Source organism: Nicrophorus vespilloides, unplaced genomic scaffold (genome assembly GCF_001412225.1).
Source record: "Nicrophorus vespilloides isolate i.1.1-1 unplaced genomic scaffold, Nicve_v1.0, whole genome shotgun sequence".
In the NCBI taxonomy this organism is placed as follows: domain Eukaryota; kingdom Metazoa; phylum Arthropoda; class Insecta; order Coleoptera; family Silphidae; genus Nicrophorus; species Nicrophorus vespilloides.
In genome coordinates, this window is record NW_017097032.1 from 1 (window position 1) to 14308 (window position 14308).

General features: G+C 28.8%; 1 protein-coding gene across 2 annotated transcripts in view; it reads left to right on the forward strand.

Annotated features, from left to right (window-relative positions):
- Nucleotides 1–6332: 6332 nt before the first annotated feature.
- Nucleotides 6333–14308, forward strand: part of LOC108558723 (heterogeneous nuclear ribonucleoprotein L) — a gene marked incomplete at its 5' end in the record, with an annotated part of 63782 nt that continues 55806 nt past the window's right edge. For both annotated transcript variants that reach the window (XM_017915720.1, XM_017915721.1), the window contains 2 exon segments: nt 6333–6418; nt 6604–6700. In XM_017915720.1, the coding sequence (XP_017771209.1) occupies nt 6333–6418; nt 6604–6700 (183 nt within the window).

Below are 14308 nucleotides of genomic sequence, written 5' to 3' on the forward strand. Positions count from 1 at the left end.
TATATATATATATATATATGTGTTTCCACTTTCACAAGACAGGACATATTTGGTGAAATCGAGTTTACTGAGCAGGCTTTCCATAATATAATGTTATGTCACAGCTACTGAGTCACTTGCAAGTTCGTCTGCATTTCAGACACCCACTTGATTTAAAAGACGTATTATATAGTATATGTATATTTAATGCCGAAAACTTTAATTTTAGATCAATGCAGAGGTTCTGTCACTTCCCAACTATAAATGCAATGCATCATTATTCAGCCGTGACAGTTGCTTATTAACATAATTCTGCTTAAATTAATTGAACGAAAATTACTTTCTTGAAACTAGACAAAAATAGTTGAATTTCAAAGTAATTTGCTATATTATATACTCATGTGTTTTTCTATTATTTTTTATATCTTTCAATTCGAATAACGGTTAGTTAGTTATTTAGTAACAAATTACATGGAATGTGTAGATTTGTTTATAGTGTTTCAGTAGTTATTATTGAATTTCATATGTCATTAATTTTATATTAGTAGAGCAAGATTGTTCATACAATACATAATATATATATATTAAGGATTTAGATTTAGTAAAAAACAACCTCTTGATTTTAAATCATTAAAAGTAACCATGGTTGTTTAGTTTATTGGTAACTTGGATGATGATGAAATAAAACATAGTTCATGACCGAATGGTGGTCGTGACTGTAAATTATATAATTGTGGTGGTACAATTGTGTTATTGATTTTATGTATATATTGTCTGGGTCGTGCATCAGCAGTAATAGCACTAACAGCCCTTAGAATCGTCTGTTCCTATAGAAGTCTTTCTTCGGGTCTTGTAGTTTTAATTATATATACATATATGTGATTTGTTTTAATGGAATTCAGTAATGTCGTGCGCGCGACCGTCAGAAATAAATTAAGAAGTCATTCTCAACGGAGGTTCCCTAATTTCAACGCTATTTTAAAATTACTGATTACTACAATTAGCAGTCAGAACATGAGGCTAAGATAATATGGTCTTTGGACTCTATTCCCTTAGGTCAATAACATTACTACAATTGTCTGTACTCTGCATACAAAGTATATGCTAGATATCTATTATTATTACATATACAAATGTATGTATTTGTATAAATAATACACGAATCGTAAAACTCGATAAATTCAAAAGGGATTTTTTTAATTATATAATAAAGTTTGGATATGAATATCATTTGTTATTTATGGATATACATATCTCTTTTCACATGTTCTTACATGTTTATTTCATAATTTGGAGTTTAAATAATAATATATTTCTTAATGTACATAATTAAGTCAAAATATTTTGTTACTGATTTGAACAGGGAAGTATGAGAATGACTTAGCTTATTTTGCTAATTTTATCTGATTGCTTACTTTCATACTAAAATCATGTCTTTTTTACTTCCGTTGGAATAATGTTGAAAATACTGAAATGGTTGATGGCCTAATGATGAAAAGGCTTTCTATATTTGTAATTAAGCCAAGAAATAAACAAAATTTATTATATAATAACACGCAAAGGCCTATTTACCGGTGTCTTTCCGCCCTAGCAAAAAATATTGTCGTTCTTTAATAAAAATATTTCTTGCTGATTTGTATTATCATGTATATGGCAAGGGCTGAAAGACTATGGTCAGTAGCTCTTTGTACCATTTTATTATCTTTTATTATAATATTAAATATTAAGGGCGGAAGGACCAATAGCCGTTTGTATGTATGTAAACAATACATTTTGCTTATTATTATTTATATTTGGTTATTTATTTCAGATAATTTTAATATTCATTTTCTGTCCAGGTATATTAGATGGTGTTTTTCTTGTTTTTGTGAGCTTATTTAATATAGTCAATTTATGTATATTTGATATAATAAATATGAATAAAATGTTATCTTTAAGATTCAATTCAGTGTTGGTTCACGGCACTAACCGATGCAAATTATACTTCTTCACTAAACTCAGTCAATGAGATTATCTTTTAGAAAATTTACTGCAAATAAATCTGAAATTATTTTCTTTTATGTTTAAAAAAAATCTTTACATGACTTTCTTATTAGATAAAACAATTAATACAATTTTATAATAATTATTCAATTAACCAATTACAAACAATAATATGAATAACGACATGACAACTGTAAACCTAAAGTATTTTGACTATAAATATAGTTTTATTGTATGACGTCTCTTTAATAATGCATTACATTTTTGGTAGAGGTTATCAATATTAACCCTTGCCCTATGCTAAGTTTCAACTTTGATACCGGACTTTTAAATCGAATTGTACACTTCCAATTGGTTTGTTTTTAATATTTTTAATATGTTTTTAATGTTAAAATATGTATTGTGATTATGTTTTTATTTATTATCCCATTTTATGGCTACTGCAATAGAAACATTGATATTTTATAAATTTAATTTAGAAAATCAGGCTTTTAATGGTTAATCTGAGATATCAAAGCAAATGCTTGAGCGTGTTATTTTTTTTCTTTGTTTTGATCATCAGAAAAACAACAGTAATTTACTCTTCACATGTGAATAATCACTATTATAATGGCTCCAAGGCTATCCACCATTTGTTGTTTGTATTTAATCAATCATTTTGTTTATTATTATTATCTATGATATAGTTAAATATTTACAGAAATTACAAAGCATATTATGAAAAAAAAACTATTGAAACTACTGAATTAATTATTAATTTGTAACTAGAGGTTGATTTCAGGTTACGTAATTATTTTGATAGTCACGAAATAAATTCGGGTTATATAGTGTTAAAGGATAAAGCAAATCTAAGATTTAATATTTATTTTTAAAATTCATGAAAACATCAAATTATATAGTCAAATAAATAATTTTTTTATTGGTTTTTGTAAAACTTTTTAATATGTTTAGTAATATTTATCAATCTTGTAACAGGGATTATGATATTCAATTATCAACTACAAAAATCATTATTATAAAAATTTAAATATTTAATAATAGTTTTTTTATATAATTAACCTAAACAAAAAGTAATGATTGCATTAATATGCACTTGTGTATGTGCTCTAATAGTTATGTTTTTTTGAATTGCTTGAATTTATATACTTAATGACGCCGAAGATGTTTAGAAGAAAGTGCCATGTTCAGTGTCGGTTGAAATGTCCGCAACACCTGTCCATGTAATAAACAAACTGCTTTGTGTAGGAAAATTTGAAAGTGTCATTGCCATTCGAATATCATCTTCTGCATGGACAGGTGACAACCACATGCACCATAAGCTAGCTTACCTAGAGGACTGTCCACATACGACCGCATGATGTATATCTGCGTCTAGCTAGGCTTATCCTGTTGTTGGTGCTGGCTGCTGCACTTACGGCGTCAGCAGCAGAGGCATCGATGCCCATCACTATAATGCACGTAACACAGACTTGTGTAATATCGTTGCATTATTTTTAGACACCCTATTCTTATACTATAACCGCAGAAAAATGTGGCGCGGTAAATTAAATACTCGACGGCAAACGAACAAATAGAAATCATAGCGTGGACGTAGACTAATTATTTGGACGGCAACAGGGGTGGAAATAGGATTGTTGCACTTCATTTACATCTGACGTGCACAAATTGAGGCATTGTTAACAGTTCTTGCGTAGCGAACAAACCAAATCGCCAAATCGTTTTCCTTCTTTATGTATTTTAATTAATTTATACATTACCAAAGCAGACGATATACAATCAGTCTGAAGTCAGTCTATAAAGGTTATTAACATAACATACATCATTAAATATAAGCCTAACCCTGCACGAAATCTAAGGACGGTAATCCAGGGGTCCACAACCCTATGCCGCGGGCACCATGGCGCCCGCGACCGTTTTACGTGTGCATTCACGATAAAAAAAATTGTGTATTATGTGTATTATTGACTATGTCCAACTGTAAATTTACCTTGACAAAATAAATGCTCTTGGGTGCAAAAAGGTTAGGGCCCCTGTCGTAATCTGTTAAATATACATTTGTAATATAATAAAAGCATTATCCAAAGAAAAAGTTTGCATTCTTATGTGTAACTGCATATTAAATACAACCTTATACAGGCATAACCAAAAAATAATTTTGCAATAAGCGTATCTAAATTTAGTCGTAATATAATAATAAAAAAACATTCAGCAGAATAATTATGATATTTTAAAACTCAAAAATATAGCAATTATAAAAACAATAAGGAACTTTGATACTGATGTTCCTGTTTAGTAAAGTAAATCCAGAACTAAGTATTTTTATTTTAAATTACGACACACTTGAACTATAGTTAAACTTCCGAGGCACACTTAAATTATGATGATGTTGAAAACAATTTTATTAATTAATATTTAATATAATTATCAAATTTTATTAATAAATATTTGTTCATGGAAAACTGTCTGAAAATCACTGATCTACTTCTTTAAGTTGTTTTAATACAAACGGAACTATTAGGTAGTTTATATGATTGGAGAAAACTTACAACAATATGTTATTTAAATACATTAGTTAATTATATTAGCGACAATTAATTTCAGTAAAAGGACTATTATTGAAGCAACGCTAGAGATGCAAATAAATTAGTTTAATTGATTTTTTTGCAAATGGACGAAGTATATGTTGTTTTTATATAGCAATATTTTATATAAATTATTTTGTTTACTGTCTCAAAGTCTTCTATGGAGTTGTGGTAAATTGGAAGCAAACTGTAATAAATTTAAAATAAAATATATAACTTGGCTAAATAGATAATTAGTGTTGCCCTATTGTTTTGTATCTGGTTTGGGAAACCTGTTTATTCTGTAATTTCGCAGTTAGAACACTTTCAATTGCGAAACATGAATTTCTATGAGTTGGTATGCATTTTTAAGACTATCTCATCTTGATTACCCTATATGACTTGTAATAAACCTTTTGCGCAAAAAGGTTTATTACAAGTTTTTTGATTGTTTATAATAAAGTTTAAATATACTTTTAGAATGATCGTCAGTTACTTTCGTTTCATTTTCACTTAATTACATGAATTGCATATTTTTTTTATAACAAATGATAGGTTTATAGCGTAATTTGAATCTAAATAAAACACGAGGTAATTTTCAAAGGTTGAACTATTACCAAATGAAACAATTGACCTTTCTTCTCAATTATTTTGCAACGGGTTGCCGTGATCCAGAAATAAGTGGTAAGGAAGAAGGAATGATTGGTTCTTACGAAATTATTTACAACATTGAATTTTACAAGTTATTTCTAAGCTCATGCGAACCATGTCATTGGTTCAATAAATATTTTATTCATTATTTCTATAATTCAAAGATTATTTTTGGTCAAATATTTCGAATAATTAAAATACAATGATGGTAAAGAAAATTGAAGATTTCTAATAAAAGTAATGCTAGGTATGTCGCAGATACGTGCCCATCTTTGAAACTCGAACGGAGATGATTTGCTAAAGTAAAAAGTCGCATTCATACAATTTATGCGGCTGCAGGATCTCATGATCTATGGCAAGTTAGATAGATGGAAATTTTAATAAAAGCAGATACTATTAATTATACTAATTTCAAAATGATAAAGTGTTAATAGATCTTTTTCAAGTAAACATACATTTTAATTTACAAACATTATTTTTACCAAATCTATGAATATCTTTGCATCATTAATAATGGTATAATATAGATCAGGGGCGCTCAGACTTAAACCATCGGCGATCTACCACAAAAGTATTAGGCGCGTAGCGATCGACTAGGTAAAAATAAAATACAAAGTAAATGGTAAGTATGTATATATTGCAAAGATGATGTCATATAAATAAGTATTATGATTGATTGATGACTGCAGAAAGTTATTTTAATTTAAAAAATATAATATGTAATTGATTGACTTAAAAACCTATTGCGATATACCGTTTGAGCACCCCTGATATAGATTATAGAACTATACAACTATAACTAAAATACAAAGCAGGCAATAAAAGTATATAATGATTAGAGTTAGTTAATTAACTTATAAATTAATTTCAGAAAAAGTATATAATTTAAAAAGGTGTATGCTATAATAAGATACAAATATTTATAAATAACATTTTCTAGTAAATTTATTTTTTCTTTGCATCATTAACAATGATGTAAATAGGTGGTACAGTAAAAATAAAAATGAGTGTCATTCAAACAGATGTGTCATTCTATTTGGTTCATAATTTCTTTGTGAGTTTCATGTATTTTTAACTTGTAGAAATAACTCGTGAAATTGTGAAGATGATTAATAGTTATTTTTCATTTCTAATTATGTTTCTTTATTTTGATTTCAGGATGTTCTGCACACAATATGCCAATCCAGTGGGCAAGTTCTTCGAATTGTCATATTTAAGAAAAATGGAGTCCAAGCTATGGTTGAATATCCTTTTTATTTATACTCAGTCTAAATAAGGCGTTTGCTAAATACTTGCAATCTTATAATTGTATTTGGAATAATTTAATTGAATCAGCTTTAAGATATTTTATTTAGGTGAAATATGTATTATGATATAATTGTATGTGCAAGATCAATCATATTAGATATTTTCCTTAATTATGATTTACGTTCGACGGCGTGGAATCAGCAGTAAGAGCAAAGGAGACTTTAAATGGGGCTGATATTTATTCCGGCTGCTGCACTTTGAAAATAGATTTCGCAAAGGTGAGTTATTTTAATATATTATTGTCAATGTTTTCTGCTCAATTCAAATTAATATACCATTTGTTTTGATTCATTCGCCTTAAGCTATATACATTTCAATTGGAGACAGTGTTAAGCATATTATATACAGTTTTTTTTTCTAATTTGACATTGACTTTGTGATGGTCAGTTCATGGAAATATATTCATACGCGCATAAACTTATGTATTCTATACGTTGCGTAACTTTCTTTGTCGAATATATTGAAATAGTGAGAATTGTTCCATGTCTAAAATAATAATAATCAAATGTTTTTCTTTCGCTTACTTTTTCGTATGCAAACTTTTCATTGAAATTTTTAGTTTAACACATGTAGTGTTATTTTTGCTGACGTTGTATATATTCGAGAATTGATAATTGCATATCACATAAATATGTCTAATTATGTATGTCAATAAGTAAGATATGATATAAGATAAAAAGTGATCTATAAATTGGATTCAATATGTAAATTTTAGTTTTGATTATTGAAATTTTAAAGGTTTTAGTTATTAATTGTGCGTATTTATTTGTTATACACTGACATTCTCACATTTAGAATACAGTAACACTTTCTATAAAATGTATTCTGATTCATTTTAATTTTAAACTTATTCGCAACTTGCCCGAAAGTCGTTGTGAATCATTCACATAAAAATAAGCTATATGTGTCTATAATCTATGATGCATTTGAATTAGGCTATTGTTTACTATTTTTTATTTTATACCTGCAACATTCGATTTTAATCGTACGAAATTCAAAACCGGTTATTGTATTTGTGAATTATATATATTTTAAACTATTCTGTATTATAAGATTCAATTAGTTATGGTTCGTATTTATAGACCTTTCATATGTATACTGTAGACTTATTGGTATGCAGTTTACCGGATGCGTCGTGAATCCAATAATGCTTTACTTATGCATTAAGGAAATGCATTTTATTTGCGAGAAGGAATGCAACATTTCGTAATCATCCCCGAGGCTCGAGGTGTATCGATTCCAGGTGATAATTAGTATTCACAGCGGGTAATGTCCAAGTGTTAGGGCTGCATACTAATTTTGGACAAGGGCGTCAGGTTGAAAAGAATATATAATGAGGTGAAATGTTTTAATAAAGATGCAATCGAAGTTTTAGGTAGGATATAATAAGAATACCATATTTCATGGAATCAAAATTCCCATGGCTCTATCGTTTACATATGTTAAGACCGCTAATTTACGAGCATCGTACGGACAAGAGGTGTCGCAGATTCTTGGCAAACAACCTCCGCGATATGTTCATTACAATGTGCCTTCATGATCATAATGGGTAATTTTCAAATGGATGTGTTCCAATGAAATCTTGATTTTTATATATGTGACATGTTATAAATCGAAGTAGCTTTTATTTTAATTATAGTACATGGCGTCGCTGTAAGACACCGCCCTCAGAATAAGGTTTATATTGGCAATTATATGATGACATAATACCTTTGTTTTTTTTATGGGTGGTAATATTTTTGCCTTACGGGGTGGTTATAACAATGACATAAAACTATATACGGGGCCTTATCCACTTATGGTGAGCGATTTGTTACGATTTGCTCTTTGTTACATTTGTTGACTGGTTTGTTGATTAGTTACAAGAAACATCCGCCCTTTTCCGCATTCTGTATTCCCCATGTACGGTTAGTCAAACACAAAACAAACTGACAAGTGCATTAGCATTTCCTATACACGGTCAATACACTTTATGTAAATGGCCTCACCACCAGAAGACATTCATGCAAATTTCAAATGCGTTTTCTCAAATAAATAAACAAGTTATGCGAATTTTATGGTAATATACAAGGGAGCGGGACGAGAAAATTAAGTAAGAAAACGGACTTATATTGAAATAATTATGCAATGTTAATTGATTTCGTAGCTTATTAAGAAAATGTTCATTTTATTGCATATTTTTTTTTTTTACATATTTGCACAAATTTATTACGCGATAATACAATTTATTAATAAATTTAAGGAACGCGAGAATATATATACTAAATTTATCAATTTTCAACTTTTTAACTATAAAATTAGTATTTAATGAACACCTTTTTATTATATTTCTAAGCAATTAAATTGCCGACAATAATATTAAACATTTCATCTTTTATAAAATAAATAAATGTTAATAAAATTCAGAAATTCAATATTAAATGGATATGTCGAGGATATTTTATGAATTAGCAACATAATTCAAATTTCTTAAGTTTGTTATTATTTATATGAAGGTAAGCTTTTTTATAATTAAAGTGTGTACTACACTTGGTTTAAATCATTAAAAATGATTCTGAATTAAGTTAAAAATAATCTACAACGTAAAATAAAATCACCAGTTGAAGGATTATATTCCAAAGGACTAGGTTATTTTTTAAAATTTTATTTTTAACAATTGCACTTTGTGATTACATAACAATGAATAAGAATAGGATTGTATTAGTTCTTCTTTAGTTGACGTACCTAAAATATGGTAATTTACTCATTCCGCCGTGTAATTATAGCATCTCTCACTCGGTGAGGAGCTGCGGTTTATTTTTGTAGCCTTGTAGCGCGACGCCACCGTTTCATTAACAAATTTATGTGAGTTTCGGTGTTCGGCGATGTACTTAATCCCTTTTTATCTTCTTCGGAGAAGAATTAGCTTCGGAAGAATTAGGCAACTAAGTCACGGAGCCGGGTGGAAAATTGTTATTTGAAGTATTTGGAACAGGCCAGGAAAACGGGTGGACCAGCCATATTGTTGCATCTCTCGGTACATTTTGGCACCGGACGCCGAGGAATGTTAATTGCCGACCAAATAATAAATATCGGCCTATTTGCTTAAAGTGCGTGCAGCTCGAATCGCTAGAAGGAAGGCTGGCTAATTCATTAGTTAGGCAAATACCAATTGAGATGAGCCTCTTGAACACGTACATAAATTGATGATATCATTGCGCAATTATGTAAATCGGCAACAGTGTAATTACGCTTGTTTGTGCGTTTTGCAGCTCCTCGCTGAATCGAAATATGTGTTAATGTGCTTAATAAGTCAAATCTTGTACGTTCTTTTAGTTTTTTTTATTTCTTTTCATCTAAGTGGATTCTGTTAAATGTTGGCGATAAATCCGAATCGTGGTATCAAGGCTTTATTTTGTTGTCCCACATGCCAATTGTGAAAACCCGCTGAACTTAAATCCATGGTATCTATCAAAGGTCAACGATTTTGCTCTCCCTCTTTTTCATCCCTAAAATCAATAGAGAAAGTCCGCTTGTTGGATGCTTTCATTACTAAACATTACACAGCTACTTAAATGCATGTAGCAATTTTATTCGTTATATTATTAAATAGCAAAAAATATTGTTAAATACCATACACACATTATATAACTGATCATTGAGTATATGAAATACAATTCTATGCGAATATTATTGTTGAATGTAGTTAATCGTTCATATATTTTATAGCAATATATAAAATAAGACTTCCACGAGACTTTTAATGAGTTTGTAATTTAAATCCAATTGTGTAATTTTTTCATTATCAAAATATTTTGCATTTTAATATGCTATAAGTATGTTCTTCTTTGCTTTTTTTTTATAATCGATGTAAATAGACTCGATAGATTAGATTTAGACTAAAACTAGTATTAAATGTTATAAAATTAGTAAATTATATGGAAAATTACTAGAATGTAATATATTTCAAGTGTAAATGAAAATATTGTAACGTGAAATTGTCGATTAGCTCATATACAAGATTTTGCAAAAAAGCTAACTGAATCGATGAATAGGTTCGTCCTAGCGGTAGTACTTGGCTTCTAACAGCCAGATACAAGGGGCCTTCTAAATGCCATGTGTATTTATAAGTGCATCCGTATGGCAAGTACTTATTCATTTTCTCTTTACTGTCTCTGCTTTGTATTTATTGCCTTGTCGGTGATTTAATGTATTTAAATTTGCACCCAATTAATGGCGGTTTAAACGATCCAGAAGTCCAGGAATTCTATTTGCATGCAGAATGTCATTAAATACTGTTTACATATAGGGCGTGCGTAATATTTTTAAAATAGTTTGAAATAAGATATTATATTATTTCATTTAATTATATATAACAGCTAATAATTACTTTTTTTGTGTATTTATTTGTTAGGGAATATTGCAGTAAAATATGAGTTATTAATAAAAAATAGCCATAAATGAATCTAATGTAGTAACTTGAAAAATAGGGATTCATGGAATACAGTTTTATTTTGGTTGCACGAAAAAAAAAACGCCTCTAGAGTCTATATTTATAGTTTTCTTCCACTTGTGGCAATATTTTATTTATTTTCTCGTCCTATTAATATATAAAGTAAATTATGTTTCACACTTTTAGAGAATATAAAGATTAAAACAAATACAAGATTTTTACTTACAATATATTACTTTATATAATATTATATTTTCTTTAAAGTATTTATAAATACAGTGGAATCTCGCTCAACGAGCACCTCGCATAACGAGCACAATAAATTGTAAGAAAAATGAAACGCATTATCGTATATTACATTAGTATATATGGGAAAAATATATAGTGAATTTTCACAATGAGTTTTTTTTAAACTATTTTTTTAGAACTTTATGAGAGTAATGACAATTGTAAAGTTTTGTTAGGTTTTCGTATCTTAAGTGTATTTCGGAATAGTCAATTTATTATATTCACAGAGCGTGAAATGAAACGTTCAGTTTCCAGCTTTTTAATGTTTATTTTTTATATTTCTTATTTAACCGACTGCAGAAAAGTAAATTTATTTTTTTACGATGTAATTTGTTTTTCGAAAACGAGCATTGAAGCTATTGGCACGTGATTGTTTATTTCAAGAATACATTTATTATTTTCATGTCTCTTTTTTTTTCTTCTTTAAACGTGTTGTTTCGGTCTTTTTAAATAGATTTTCGGTTGGCAATTAACTTTTAATGATTGATTGTATTATTAATGTAATTACCCATGTATTATTTATCACTAATTGATAGACTAATTGCCAATTATTTCATAATCGTTATATTTATTGCAAATAAATATATTACTGATATCTTATTATTACGCATGACAATGGAAAATCGGTAGTCAGTCTTGTTTTTCTTTACTCGCGTATTAAATAAATTAGAATGTTAAAATGTGGAAGGAATTGGAATTGTTGAGAAACTTTAAAGTTTGTCTGGCTTACTTTGGGAAAACACCAATAGCTCGAATTCTAAAGTTTTCATCCAAATGGGAACTTCGGATGTGTATTTGCGAGGAAATCTTCGTCTGGCGAATAATAATATTTCCTTTTTTTTATCGTGTTTATTTATGATTTGGAAATTAATGTTTCATTTGTGGATAAAGATTGATCAAATGAAGTACGTTTGTTTCCGCATTATAGAATGACTATTTTTTCTATCATAGTTCTTTTTACGCTTCTTGTGACATTGCGGAATTACCATATTCATTTTTACTGATGGTATAAATCAATTTAATGCTATCAACATAATCTCTTACCTTTGATTTTGTCATGTACAATTCAATTTTTTTTATAGGTTAGTTTTGTCTGAGCTTCTTCGACACTTTGGCTTTGTAAAAATACTCTAAATCACATATGGCAAAAACGAATGACCGAAGTAAATTTGGGCGTAAAATTTGAGTGAGTTTTTGCGCTTCGTCTGATGTAATCATATTCGTTACGGTGACTTAACATGTACTTTGGTATCGTGGTGTGACACGTACACCACGATTCCAAGTGAAATATTTTTACTGGTTTTTTTTGCTAATGGAAATAATGTTTTAATGGAATTCCCAAGGCGTCATTTAACAATTTTGTTATTGTAAAGTTTGAAATTATTTTTAAAATTTACATTTTAATCCTACTTTATTACGTCTGGTTGTTGCAGACTGTTATCGATTGTTCTTTAAGCCCCAGAAACGTGACAGATACAAAATATGCATATTATCTACGAACTTTTCCTTTGCTGGCTCATATAGAATTCAGTTTGCGTAATCTTTATACTTTCCTTACTGAGCAATCACGTTACTGCAAATGCGAATTAAGTAACTAGAGGAGAAATCGATAATACGTTTCAGTAATGGTAATAGCGGCGGATGCGACGGGTAGGAATCCGCATGCTTTCGTTTAAATAAACTGTATTGTTATTGTGTATTAGGGATTATAAAGCAAACAATAAATTAACAAAAATGAGACCGATAAATTGAATAGGGAAAATGAGATTTTAAACTCGTATATTTATATTAATTTTAATTGGATAAGAAAGTGTGCCTTCGATTCGCTCAATATAAATTAATTAACGCAATAGGTGAAAGGCGATCTCTCTCCATCCCCCACGGGAACCGGATTTAGTTTCCCTAATATAATCCTACAATTCCTAATGGAGAAACTTTGAATCAATTCATTTCCTTATGGAACAGAAAATTAATGATTATTTCATCTATGCATTACAGTCGTTGTTTAGTTGGTGGGATAACTAAAGTAACAAATCAGCAATAAGTAATTAGTAGGTGTCATCAATGATTTATATTAAATTGTTGTCGCATACTCTTGAAATAATTCAATTTAGTTCTGTAACCATTGTATGACGGATGTTACCAAAACCACAAGCTATTCGTAGTTATTCACGATTCGATAATATTAACTTCCGTCTCGTCGAGTTCTGGATTATAAGAAAAATACATTAATGTCGGATTATGTTACATATGGGAGCACATTTTATTTCGCCTGTTTGAATTTGAATTACGATGAATGTATTGTAAGATATTTTCAATCTATTTTGTTTATTGGTTTTATTCAGGAAATTAAAATATGTTTGTTAGTTCACTACGTACAAATATTTACTGACTTATTGAATAAGTTTCTTAAATTTCAAAACAAACTCTTAATAAATCATACTGATTAAATGGTTTTTAGAAATACTTGACTTTTTAGTCAAAGGGAAAAAAAACTCTTAAAGTAGTAGTGAAAAAATAGTAGGACTGGCTATTTAAAAGCTAAACATATAAAACAAATATATAAGCTTTTATATTACAAATCATAACAAAAATATAAGCCGTTACAATGGGCTACAGATCATAGTTATTTCTGCCTTATTAATTGTATTAAATTAGAATTTTATATATTAACTTTATTTAAATTACAGATAAACTATAAAAGGTTTGCTTAAACATTTTTTTAGAAAATCCTTAAATGTTTTAAATTGTTATAATATTTGCTGCATAAAGTTATATAAAAAATAACTGTAAATAAGTTATTGTTTTTTTATTACAACTAAAATAGACAAGGATCGAAGAAAACAATATTATACTCCAAAAATAACCTATTTTCACGAATATAATGTAACACGATGATATAAACCATTAGAAATGTGTTTATTATGGTTTAGAATTCGGAGCATAAGATTATGTTTCGTTAATACAAACATGTGTAATTGAATTATCTGAAATTTATTTATAGTAGAAAAGTTGCATAGATAACATGCGTAGAGTGGATGGCAAACCAATAAGTTTGTCTGATAAAACCTTTAAGGTCGTAAACCCTGTCGCTGCAAAGAACACA